This window comes from Cynocephalus volans, chromosome 10 (assembly GCF_027409185.1).
Source record: "Cynocephalus volans isolate mCynVol1 chromosome 10, mCynVol1.pri, whole genome shotgun sequence".
NCBI lineage: Eukaryota > Metazoa > Chordata > Mammalia > Dermoptera > Cynocephalidae > Cynocephalus > Cynocephalus volans.
In genome coordinates, this window is record NC_084469.1 from 107,806,841 (window position 1) to 107,819,372 (window position 12,532).

The 12,532-nt window shown below is 56.1% G+C and overlaps 1 protein-coding gene across 3 annotated transcripts; it reads right to left on the minus strand.

Moving 5' to 3' along the window:
- Positions 1-721: 721 nt before the first annotated feature.
- On the minus strand, positions 722-10,954 carry RASAL3 (RAS protein activator like 3). 3 transcript variants are annotated; one of them, XM_063112316.1, is made up of 17 exons: positions 10,640-10,954; positions 8,707-8,856; positions 8,474-8,552; positions 8,311-8,372; positions 7,920-7,957; positions 7,151-7,277; positions 6,951-7,049; positions 5,908-6,450; positions 5,563-5,707; positions 5,016-5,160; positions 3,987-4,223; positions 3,698-3,899; positions 3,470-3,588; positions 2,093-2,483; positions 1,642-1,799; positions 998-1,061; positions 722-905 (listed from the first exon to the last, which is right to left on the minus strand). In XM_063112316.1, exons 1-17 carry the CDS (start codon positions 10,952-10,954, stop codon positions 762-764), a joined length of 3,018 nt encoding a protein of 1,005 aa, XP_062968386.1. In that variant the 3' UTR covers positions 722-761. The 3 variants fall into 3 exon arrangements, with proteins under 3 accessions (XP_062968386.1, XP_062968384.1, XP_062968385.1); XM_063112314.1 differs by having other exon boundaries at positions 3,987-4,243; positions 5,030-5,160; positions 7,887-7,957; XM_063112315.1 differs by having other exon boundaries at positions 7,887-7,957.
- Positions 10,955-12,532: the final 1,578 nt, after the last annotated feature.

A 12,532-nucleotide genomic window follows, 5' to 3' on the forward strand; every position in this document is an offset into this window, starting at 1 on the left:
ATTCAATTCAAATATTTATTTCCTACTATGAGCCAGGCTTTTCTAGGCATATTCATCCTGTTTAGCCACCTATCCAACTATTCACCTACCAGGAGGTTAAACACTCAGCAAATGCTAACCATCTGCCTATTGCTCCATTCACCCTATCCCTCACCCATCCACTCACCTATGGTTCAAATGCCTACCCAACCGTTTACCTACAGAGCTCACCTACCCACCCTTCCTTCATCCACCTCCCAGACCCCTGTCCTCCCTTCCATGAGGGAGCTGGTTTGGGATTTCGGACCTAGGAAGATTCTTTCATCTGCAGCCTGAGGATTGGTGGGGGTGAGATTCATGATTCATTGAGAGGCTAGTGATGCACATAACAATGATGAATGCTTTTTATCGAACACTTTTAATTATGGGTCTTCCACTACGTAGGGAATTTTAGATCCATGTTATAGATGAAGAAATGGTGGCCTAAGGTCACACAGCTGGTGAGAACCTGCTTACATTACCCTCAGCATGCGACTTCTGATCAGGGGAGAATTTAGAAGAGCTGAATGGGGGTTGGGAGAGTGCTCTCTGATTGGCAATTCTTAGGGGCAAAGAAACCACCGATGTGAATGAAATCAAGATTTTATTCGGCAACCTCATAGTGCTGTAGTGGTTGGCACCTACAGCTTGACACCCCACTGTAGGGCTAAGGCAGGGTCAGATACCTCCCTGAGATGGCTATCTCTCTGCTCCCAGACCACGTGGGGTGGGATGGACACCTATCAGGTGGTGTCTCCATTGATGCATGGTGCTTTGAGGGGCAGTGGCTGGCTCTGGGACCCAGGCATCCTTGGAAGAAGCTGCAGACCTTGTACAGCATCCTTCAGCTGGGCCTGAGTACTCTCCATCTCAGTCAGGCGGTGCTCCTGGGGAGGCAGGGGTGATGGGCTCAGAGCCAGGGGGGATTGCATCCCGACCCTCACTTCCCCACCGCCCAGGGCTCGGGCAGGTGTCTCACCAGACTTTTCAGCCTGTGGCCATCACTGCTTGGCAGGCTGCGCTCTGGAGCCAACTCCAAGGTCCTGTGGGGGTCAGGGGCAAGGGGGGAAGGTCAGAGGCTGCGGACGTCCCTTCTAGCTCCTGGTTTGAGAGCCAGGGGTTCAGAGGGCGGAGCTTGGAGTGACGGCGGGGCTTGTTCAGATTGTGGGGCGGGGGCCTCAATATGTCCTGTCCCTACAAGGGTCGGATGAGAGCTTGGAATGGTAAGGATGAAAGGACAATCAATCAACCCTTGGAGACGGGGCTTGGCCAGTCCTGGGTGTGGTCATGACTGGATAGGGGAGCTTCCAGATTGAGATATCTCAGTCCTGACCCCTGGCCTGGTTGGGCGGGGTTGATTGAGTGATGGGGCCTGGATGAGCGGATCTGCCAGGAGCCTTGGCAGACCTGTGTGGGGCGGGCCCACCTGGGGGCGGGGTTGACCAAGAGGCGGGGCCTGAACAGGCGCATTGAGGGCGGGGCTGAGTTGGGGGCGTGGCCGCTCCAGGCATGAGGTGGGCGGCACTGACTGAGAAGCAGGTACTGAATGAAAGCCGGGCCTGGGAAGACCTGATTGGAGCGCGACCATCTGGGGACGGAGCTAATGGAGAGGGCGGGGCTCACCCCTCTATGAGCCTGCAGTCCAGGTCCTGCAGCTGGCCCCGCAGCTGCTCCTGCTGCTCGGTCAAGGCCCGGATGTGGGTGCTCAGCGACTCCACGAGGCGGGACAGTACTTTCTGCTCCTCGCGCAGCGCGGCCACTTCGCACTGCAGCTCTGCCAGCTGTGGAGAGAGCGCAGCTGTTATCTGACCCGTCGTCCCTCCCCTTCCTCTCCCCGGAGACTCTGACCTTCCAGCCACAAGCGCTCAGCCATATCGCCGCCCTGCCCCGTTGGGGATCATCGCTCCTGCTGTACAGAGGGGCATCCGTGGCTCAGAGAGGGTCGGGCTAGGCCCAGGGTCACACAGCGCAGCAAGTTCTGTATTTGAACCCAGACTTGCCTGGCTTTTAGAGTTTTCCTAGTCCGGTCCCTATCTGACCCCCACGCCCCACGGAGCTGGGCTGGACTTCTCACCTGGCCCACGGGTCTGTACGTGCCCAGTGCCTGGTCTCGATCCCGCGGCTGGTCCAGCTGGCGCTGCCAGGGCACCGACGGCTTCCGAGGAAGTGAGGCAAAGACCCTGGTCCAGGGCCGGCCACTGGGCGCGGGGCCTGTGCTCAGAGAGCCTTTGGGTCGTGGCCGGGGACCCGCAGACGGGCGGCGACGGGTGGGGCGCCTGGCGGGGACACTCTGCGTGCGCTGCACTGGCCGGGACCGCCGCAGGGGCCGCTCCTCTTCAGGCCGAGGCCGGGCCCAACTCCCTGCGCCGAGAACACTGCGCAGGGACTGGCTCTTGGAGATGAGAGGAGTATGCTTGGGGAGGTCCCGTGGGGCCAGGAAGCCAGGCTTTTCCCCTGCAGAGAAGCTGGGGGTGGGATAGGGGAGCTGAGACCCCAAATGGCTCCCGAGATGACCCCATCACGATTTTTTTTTTTAAAGATGTCTGGTAAGGGGATCTCAACCCTTGACTTGGTGTTGTCAGCACCACACTCTCCCAAGTGAGCCACAGACCAGCCCCCCATCACGTGAGATCTTTGACCAGAAGTGACTTCACCCCTGATCTTTCCTTTCTATGTTAACCTGCCCTTGATAAAATCACATTTTGACCTCTGACCCTGATGAGACCCTGTCCTTGACTTCTGACTACAATACTATGCTCTCTATGACCCTTGCTTGACCCCAATCTAACCTTCAGTCTCATTCTGCAATGTGACCCTTGACCTGATCCTTTCTGATTCCAATCTGATTCTGGACTTGACCTCTACTCAAAAGAGCACCCTTGTCCTTCCCAACGTGACCCCATCTTCTCTCTAACCTTTGACCTTAAGCTGACCCTGTCTCTGATACCTCATAGAACGTGGTCCGTGACCTGTGACTCTAAATATGACTTTGCTTATAACCTTGACCCCTATTTGGCCTGGGTCTGACCTCTTCTTATAATATAAACCTGTAACTTTTGATGACTGCATGTTAACATCTGACCCCAATCTGACCCCTGATTTGACCCCATCCACAACCTCTGACTGAAATATGACACTCATCTCTGAACACAACATTACTTTCTCTCTCTAACACAAGGGGCAACATCTCCCTGACCTCTGACATGACCCCAATCCCCACCTTGTACTCTAATCTGATCATGTGACTGCCTGCCCTCTGCGCACATTGTAAGCCTCTCCCAGACTCCTTACATGACCCCTTCTTCAGCTTCTGACCTCTGTCTTACACTGTTTCTGACACTGACCCCACCAAGACCCTTCTCTTGACTCCTGACATGATCTATTTTCACTTCTGACCTCAGTCTGAGCCCTGCCTCTGCTCCCACCCATCAGAAGCCAGATCTGAGGTTACCTGGAGTGGACCTGGGTTCGGGGCATGGGGAGACGCATTGGCACAGACACTGGTACAGGCCGGCCCTCTTCGATGGCTCGCAGGATGGTGGGCAGCGGTTCCAGGCTGTCACAGGTTGTCTGGCGAGGCATGCAGAGAGGATGCTGAGCAAACTCACTGGGGCCAGAGCCCCCCAGTCTTCTTGCCTCCCTACCCCGTGTCCTCGTGGGCTCTGGGCTCAGGCCATACCTGGTCAAGCTCAGCAAAGATTGTGCAGAGCTGGGCATGCAGGACCGCCAACTGAAGGGCCAGGTCGCCACTGCCCTGGTAACCACTGGGTGAGGCGTCCACATCCACCATGGCCACCTGGTCCAGGAAGCGTTGCATGGCTGGTCCATGATCCTCCAGGAAGCTATTCATGAAGCTCATGTAGGCTTCTTTCTCACCAAACCTGGGTTGGGGCCAGTCTGGGTGAGCCAGGTCAGGCACCTGCCACCCCACACCCTCAGCATGGGTCCCCCAGTGTCCCAGCACCTACGGGGCATGATTGGCGAGGTTCTGGATGACTTTGGCAATCAGTGTGAGGGTGCGGGCTGGGCCTGGTGCTGGGTGCTCTGGTGCCAGGCCAAAGAGGCTGGGTGACAGGATGGCCGGGCACAGGAGTCGCAGGAAGAGGGAGGCACATACCAGTCGGGGGCCCAGCACCTCAGAGCCATGTGCCTTGCATGCTTCTCGCCAGCCTGAGAACACGGTCCCCAACTCTGCTGGGAACCAGCTGGGGTGGAAGACGCAATGGTCAGAGGGCGAGGCTAGGGGCATAAAGGTCAAGGTCATAAGGTCAGGGGTCAGGCATCCAGGAATCGTTGCATGGCTGGTCCATAATCCTCCAGCAAGCTATTCATGAAGCCCATGTAGGCTTCCTTTTCACTGAACCTAAGGTCTAGGTTCCAGGACTGGGGACATCGGGGATAATGCTGCTTGGGGTTATGGGTCTGCTTGGGGTCAGGGCTTATGGTGTAGTTATGGCAACCTCTGGAGTCAATACTCTTAGAGTTGGGGGTACAGGGTCACATGGAGACAGAGGTCATGAGCTTGGGATGTAGTTATAATTAGACATGAGATTGGGGTGCCAGAATACATGATGTGGAGTAGGATGGGATTAGAATGACAGCCTAGGGTCAGAAGTCATGGGATTGAGGTCAGAGATTAGGCATGCAGGTTAGCCTAGGGTCAGAGGTCAAGGGACTGTAATTGCAGATTTCATGTGACTGGCTGCATGCGATTTGGGGTAGAGGGTCTCTTAAGCTCATGGGTCACGGGATTGGGGGCATGGCATCATCTGGAATCCGAGATTCATAGGATTGAGATCCTATGTTAACTAGGGTCAGTAGCATGGAATTGGGGTGTGGAATCACCTGTAGTCAGAGGACAAGGACCTGGGTCCCAGATTACTTGGCAGACAGCATGGCATTGGGGATATAGGCGCCAGATTTAGCAAATTTGGGGTCAGGGTTAGCATGGTAGCTGACAGGTAGGGGTGCTCAGGTGCTGAGGCCCTGATTCTCACTCATAGGAGTGGATGATGGTTTCGAACACCTCCTTGCAGCTGTTTCGAAGTCTGTCTTGGTGCTCAGGCAGCTCTGGGGCTGGGCACTTGCTGGGGTCCACCTCACAGTCCTCAGTGGAGGCACAGAGATGCCGAACAACCTGCCCTGCAGCACAACACAGCCAGACAGGGGTCCGGGCCATGACTACCAAAATCCACTACACCCAGCCTCCGACCCTATATCCAACTTACTCTGGAGGTGCCTAACAACTTCGGGAGCTCCCAATTGCCCCTAGGATCCTAGCACCTCAAAAGCACCACCCATTACCAGAATCCAGGTTACCCAGGGACTCCCAGAACTCCTGGTTCCTCCAGACCACCCAGCAAGCCTCTGACATCGACACACACACACACACACACACACACACACACACACACACACACACACTCAGCTCACCCAGTGTCTCCTGGAGGTAATCCTGTGCCACCAGCTTCATGTACTCGTCGATGGCCTCACACACACACACACACACACACACACACACACACACACACACACTCAGCTCACCCAGTGTCTCCTGGAGGTAATCCTGTGCCACCAGCTTCATGTACTCGTCGATGGCCTTGGTGGCCAGTGTGTTCTCCCGGAACAGCAGCGCCTCGCGGCCTCCACAGCGCGCCAGTTCTGCCGTGCCCAGGTCTGTCACCAATGCCTGGGCATGGGGCACGTTGTGTGAGGTGCAGTCTCAGCCGGGGGAATCCTAACCCTTGGCCCGTCCCGTACACCTAAAGCTTAGGCTCCAAGGTGCCCCGCCCCTTACAGGTACTGCTCAGGTCCTGCCCACCACCCCACTCCCAGAGCGTGCTCTCGGTTGCCCTCGTCACCCCGGTCCGCACCGTCGCGACGCCGCACCTGTGCCCGGCCAGTGGCCCGCAGCACGCGCACCATGGCGGCTGCCAGCTCCTCCTTGGCCTGAGCAGGTAGCAGGGGCTCGAGAGCCCCACAGAGGCTCGCGTAGTGGAAGGTGAGGAACTCGGCCAGCTCCTTGTAGCGCTCAGACGGCAGCACTCGCAAACGTCTCGCCCGGATCCGCGCTCTGAGCGCTGCGCCCGCCGGCGCCCCGAGCAAAGGAAACCAGCGCTCCAGGCCGGAGGCGGGAGCTCGGGGGACGCTCAGCTCCTCCAACGCCAGCGCCACACGGCCCAGCGCCGCGCCTCCCGGGCCCGAGCCTCGCAGCCGGAACGACAGGCGACGCGCCGGTGGTAGCGCCTCGAAGTGGAAGCGCTCTGCCCAGAAGAGCTGGCCTGGGCCGGCCCGCGGCGCAGTGCGAGCCAGCAGCGCGCCGTCCAGCCACAGTTCGGCGCGTAAGCCCGGGGCCCCCGCCGCCGCCCGGGGCAGCCCCTTGGCTTCGTGCACCCACACGCTCAGCCACGTCTCTTCCCGCTCCACGTTATCCTGCGGACGGGAATGGGGTGGGAGGAACATTTTGGAGGCTTGGGCGCTGGAAGGCGCAGATCCCGGCTCGACCGCTGGTGAAGCGCGGGGCCTCGAACCTGGTGCTCGGTGTCCCCGGGGAGATCGCTGGGCCCCAGAGGGAAAAGGTTGGGGGCACGGGGGGGCCGAGATAGCTACGCGGAAGCCTTCTAGCTTTTCCAGGGTATATGGGAGAGATTGGGGCTCCGCAGTATGTAAAAGTAGCCGTGGAGCGAGGACTTGGCGATCACCTGGCAGGTTGGGCTTTGGGTGCTAATACGGCCAGGACTGAAGAGAAGGGCGGGTCTGATATATAGTGAGCTGCAAATCAGTGTGAGGGAAGTCTCGGAGAGGTTGCGAAGGTCTAGGCCGGGCGATGTGCTTCAGGGGAGGGACTATGGCACAAGCCGGATTTGGGAAGCGTGGAAGGGTCCCGGCTTGCGGGCTGGGTCTCCGTGTTGGGCTTTTCCCCGGGCAATGACCTGGCTGGGCTGGAAGTGGCGACGAAGGTCCTCGATCCAGCGGTCTCTCTCAGCGGCTGAGCGACAAGAGAAGCAGCGACTCCCGCCAGCCCACGTTACCTATTGGGGCGGGGGATCCAAGGTTGTGGTAGAGGCCAAAGTGTGGAGGGTGGGACCGAGGCGTGTGTGTGTGTGGGGGGGGGGGGGTTGCCTGCACTTACCTGGAAGCAGTGAGGCTCCCCCAGGAGGCTAGGGTGCAGTGGCCAGACCCGGACGTCCCGCTCGGCGCCCAGGTCCAGCTCCGAGAGTGTGGCCAGCGATTCTCTAGAGCCCAGAGCACTGGGGGGTCTGGAGAGGAGGGCTGTTAGCAAGCGATCATTCCTCCCTCTTCCCCCTCCCACCACACCCGCCACAGCCTGGAAGGTAAAGGAAGGCCAGAATGGTCCTGAACCTAAATTGGAGCCTGTCTCTTCCAGTCTGTAAGCCCCAACACGGTGCCTCATTGCTTTTAGTATAAACCAGACTTCTCATAGTGGTCTGCATGACCTCCTATAGTCCAGCCCTTGTCACCTTTTGACCTCATCTCCTTTCACTTAATCCCTCACTTTCTGAGCTCCAGTCACCCTGACCCTTGTTCTTGTCACTTTTTTCAGCCTCTTGGTCTAGTTAACTTCCATCCATCATTCAGACCTCAGCTCAAGGGTCCCTTCCCTGACCCTCCCGGACCAGGGCATTGATTTAGCTCCCATTTTAGAGTTATTGTGTCAGACTCTGCCCCCACCTTCAACCTAGCTGGCTCCGTGCTAGGGTCTTTCAGCAGCCCCAGTGTCACCTGAGATGGAGCAAAACAGGGAGGAGGCTACAGGGAGTGTTTGATGAAGGTCAGAATGATAGGCAGGAGGAAGGGAAGGGGTCAACATAGAACCCCAGCCCCTCCAGCCCCTCAGAGACCCTTACCCATCCCGGGCAGCATTGGCTCCCAGCTCCGACCTGACCTTTTTCTTCTCTTTCAGCCTCTTGAGTAACCCCTGAGAGGAGGAGGATGTCAGCTGGGCAGAACCCTGCGCTCCTTCCCTCCCAGGCTGTCCCAGAGGATCTGCTGGTCTTGACCAAGCTCAGGCTGTATTAACAGGAATAATAAGGGCAGCCAACAGCTCCCATTTCTAAAGCATCAATCATATTTCCTGAATTCTCTATTGTCTTCTCATAAGCAGCCCTGAGAGGAAGGTTCTCTCATTAGCTCCAGCTGGCAGACAGGGATGCTGAGGTCCAGAGAGGATCAGCAACCTGCCCCAGATCACCCAGTAGGAATGCCCTTTCAGCTCTGAGGTCTGGGAGTCTTTGCTCTTTCCCCCATCCCACCCTCCACTGGCTGCCTTACCCGAACGTTGTGGACCTGGTTGGGTCCAGCAGCCTCTGGCTCAGTCTTCCCAGGGATCCGATCTGTGGGAGGTCAGAGGCGGGAGGTTGGGGTCGGGATCATTTTAGATTCTGCCCCATTTCGAGAGGCTCCCAAGTGCCCCAACCCTCTCCATCCAGCTTACCTGGATCCCTGAGGTTCCCCATGGCCACTTGGATGCTGCCCTCAGAGCTAGCACTTCCCATCCGGGGCCGGCGAGGACCCTGTTCTCTCACAGCAGTGGGCAGTCAGAAAGGGGAGGCAGGCAGACAGAGGGACAGGCAGACATCTTTCCATTATCCTCCTTCCCACCCAGCCTCTGAACTATCCTCCTCCCTTTCCCTCCTTTCCTCCCCTTGCCCATGTCCCCTCTCTCACCTCCTCCTCACCCCCAAGCAGCACCAGCCTCCCATCGAGTAGGGTGAAGCCCCCAATGTCCCAGACAGGTACATCAGGTGTAGGGGCCTCAGGGATCTGTGTGGCAGGGGGCTCCGGCTCTGTCTCTGGCTCTAGGAAGAGGAGGAGGCTCTGGAGAACCTAAGAGCCCTTTTCTCAACAGCAATGTTCATTGGGGTTTCCCTCCTAAGTGTCCCCCACTCCCAGCAGCTATGTCAGGCTGTATGACCTTGGGCAAATCTTCAACTGTCTCTGGGCCCCAACCCCACTAACCATGGGTAATGGACACAGCCCACCTACTATGTCCCCAATACTATGTTTATTGCTCCACATGCCTTCTCTCCTTCAATCCCCCAAAATCCATTCAAAGGGCTATTATAACCGAGGCCCAGAGTGCTTGAGCGACTTGTCCAGGGTCACACAGTTTGTGAGTGGTTGAGCCTGGCTTCAGACACCAACGTTTTTCTCTTAACCAAGACAGTGGGTAGGTCCAAGAGATTATAAATCAGGACAGGAGGCTTGGTTCCTTACATAAATAGCTTATCTCAGGTGGAAAGTATTCAAAGTTTGAGAAAGGAACAGAGAAAGTTTGTGGTAGGGGGAGGTCTCTTTCTTGGGGAAGGGGAAGTAGTGGTCAATGGGTCAGGGACGGCCTCCCAGAGAGTCTGTGCTAACTTTTGCACAGCAGGTTGGATTCAGACAAGCAGAGATGAAAGAGAAGGTGGCCAGAGCAATTTGAGCAATGGCTGGGAAGGGCAAGGCCCAGGTAAATAAAGAGAAAGGCAAGGAGGGCTGGAGGAATTGGAGGAATTGGAGGCTGGAGGGGAAGATCCAGGAGGAGATTGGTACAGGGCCTTGGGAGCCAGTTGGAGGAACTGGGGTTTTATCCTGAGGGCTGAGGGGAGCCATGGGAGGTGTTTGAGCAAGTAAAGAGTAGGTCTGCTTGTTGGAGAGCTCTCTCTGGATCCTATGGAGTAAGCAATATCTGACACCCTGGAGGGGCTGGAGGGATGTCTCTGCAAAATGGGTTTATGAATGGTGAGAATTAAATGAGTTTCCAGGAAACAGGGCTGAATCAACCCTCCCAGATTACCTGTCTGTTACCTTGTTTTACCACTAGGGGCAATAAGTGATAACTCCCACTTATTAATGGATCACTTAAAATATGCTGGATCCTGGGCTCGTGCTACACTCCTGAGCTCTAATCCTCATGACACTCATTGCCCTTTAGATCCCTCTGCGTGACACTTAGCACCATCTGTTTTTTTCTTGCTGACTCGTTTGCTGTCTGTCACCCCCACTACACTGTGAGCTCCGCGGGGTGGGGAGTATCATTTCTCTTGTTCACTGCTGTGTCCTCAGTGCCTAAAATCAAGTCCTGGCACGCAGTAAATGCTCAACAAACCTCTGCTTGAATGAATGAATGAACATGAACAAACGAAATGATACACCCTTCAAGGTGGGAATCATTATTCTCATTTAACTGAAGGGGAAGCTGAGGCTCAAGGAAGTGAAGGCACTAAGACATGGAGGCTAGAAAAAAAAAACAGGAGAGTGGGAGGCGGCTCAGATGGATGTTTAGGTAGAAGAGGATGATCCTGGACCACTGTACACGAGGAGAGACATGGTGGAGTCAAGGACCATTTGGCATCTGGACAGTACCACTGTGGGTCTATTCTTTGCCCCTTCCTCAGGCTGGACCACCTGCCCACAGGTCCCTGGCAACTCCCCTCACCCCTCTTTAGGTGGAAAGAGGGAACGGGGTAGCTGGGCCCCAGGCACTTCCTGCTGGGCTTTTGCACTCCCCACAACTTCCTGTGTCTGTAAGGCTGATGCTTTGGTGGCAGACACGACCCAAGCATCCGGCCTCCCAGCTCGGCCCAAGCTTGGGGTGTGGGTGCCATGTACCTGGGGCCTGTGGCTCCAGATCCTGCTCCAGTGATGGGTTCTTATGCCTCCCCCAGAGGGTCTTGGATAGCCGGAGGCGACTGGTCTTTGACTCCTTGGGGGGTGCAGAGAGGACTCGACGGAATAATGAGCGAGGGGCAGGCTGGCTGCTGACTATGGGCTCCTGGTGGCTTAGTGCCCTTCCCCAGCCGGCAAGGCGGCCCCAGCGGAACCCTCTGGTCCCCTTCTCCCCACTGGCCCCTGTGTGCCAGCGGTAGGAAGTCAGCAGAGAGGGGGCCGCGGGCTGGGTTTGGGATTCTGGGCTCGGCGACCGTGGGTCCATAGCAGGGGTTCTCCTGGGGAATGAGAGGGTGACAGTTCTGCCCAGTGTCTGCCCACAAACTGCCCTCATCTCAGCCCCCTCCCCACTCTCAGCTCTGTCCCCAGGGAACCCGTTGGGGGCCACACACACTCCCTTTCTTACCTTGATTTCCTGACCAGCCCCTGAATCAGCAGCCGTCTGCACCCTGCCTGGCTTCCTCCTGCTGAACCCGACTCCACGTGACCCTGTCTGTCCCACCCCACCCCACAACCAAGCTGGGACTGCATAGTGGGGACAGGATGCAGGGAGGGGTGTGGAGGAGAGGTGGCACAGCAGGGTTCTAGCGAGGACCCAGAATCTCTCACTGATCAGGAGGCAGCACATGCCCCTCCTCTGAGCCTCAATTGAATTCTCTGCAAAATGAGTTCATGCTGAACAAATGCTGGTGAGAATATGGAGCAACTGGAACTCTCATCCATTGCTGGCTGGAGTGTGGACAGAATTACCCATGTTGGAAAACCATTTGGCATGAGCTATTAAAACCATTAGCTGGGGCTCCTGTGACTCAGCAGTTCCACTGCTAGCTGGATACCCAATAAGACATGCCCACCGGCACTATTCATAATAGCTTCAAACTGTAAGCGACCCAAGTGTCCACTGATGGTTGAATAAATAAATTGCAGTCTCTTCACACAGTGGAATACCATACAGCAACGAGAATGAACAAACTATGGAATGATTGAGCTTGGAAGAATCACAAACAATGCTGAGGGAAAAAAAAAAACCCATTAAAGTATACACTATGTGATTCCGTTTATGTAAATGGTCCGTCCTTTTTTTTTTTGGTGGCGCTGGCCAATACGGGGAGCCGAACCCTTGACCTTGGTGTTATAACACTGTGCTCTAACCAACTGAGATAACTGGTCAGCCTCCTTCTTCTCCTGTGCGTTTATGTAAAGTTCCAAAGCAGGAAAACAATGTGTAACAAGCCAGGATATTGGTTTCCTTTGGAAAGGCTAGTCACTGGGGAGGGGGACCAACGGGGGGCTTCTGGGAGCTGGCCATTTTTTTTTTTTTCCCTAGGATCCGAACCCATGGCCTTGGTGTTATCAGCACCGCACTCTCCCGAGTGAGCCACAGGCTGGCCCAGCCTTTTTTTTTTTTTATGAAGTGAAATTCACACAACACAAATTTATCTTTTTTTTTTTTTTTTATTTGTGACCGGCCTCAGCCAGTGAGCGCACCGGTCATCCCTATATAGGATCCGAACCCGCGGGCGGGAGCGCTGCTGCGCTCCCAGCGCCGCACTCTCCCGAGTGCGACACGGGGTCGGCCCCACACAACACAAATTTAAAATGTTCTGTTTCTTGAGCTGGGTGCTGGTTACATGGGTGTGTTCTGTTGTGAAGATTCATCGAGCTGGACATTTTGGTGCACTTTCCTGTATCTCTGTTATGCCTCAATAAATATTGATTTCAAAAAGGAGGTGGGTAAATGCTGTTCTGAGGAATAAGTGAGTTAGCATAACTCTGGCCCAGGAGCTGGACAGGAGTGGATTCGGGTGCCAGCTGGCCCCTCTCTCACTGTGTAACCTCAGGC

Coding starts and splice junctions, on each gene's coding strand:
- RASAL3 (XM_063112314.1), bottom strand. CDS start 10,954: ATGGACCCACGGTCGCCGAGCCCAGAATCCCAAACCCAGCCCGCGGCC. Junction 7,278..7,886: donor GCCAATGCTGCCCGGGATGG/GTAAGGGTCTCT, acceptor CCTCCTCTCCAG/ACCCCCCAGTGCTCTGGGCT. Junction 7,050..7,150: donor GGGAGCCTCACTGCTTCCAG/GTAAGTGCAGGC, acceptor CCGCCCCAATAG/GTAACGTGGGCTGGCGGGAG.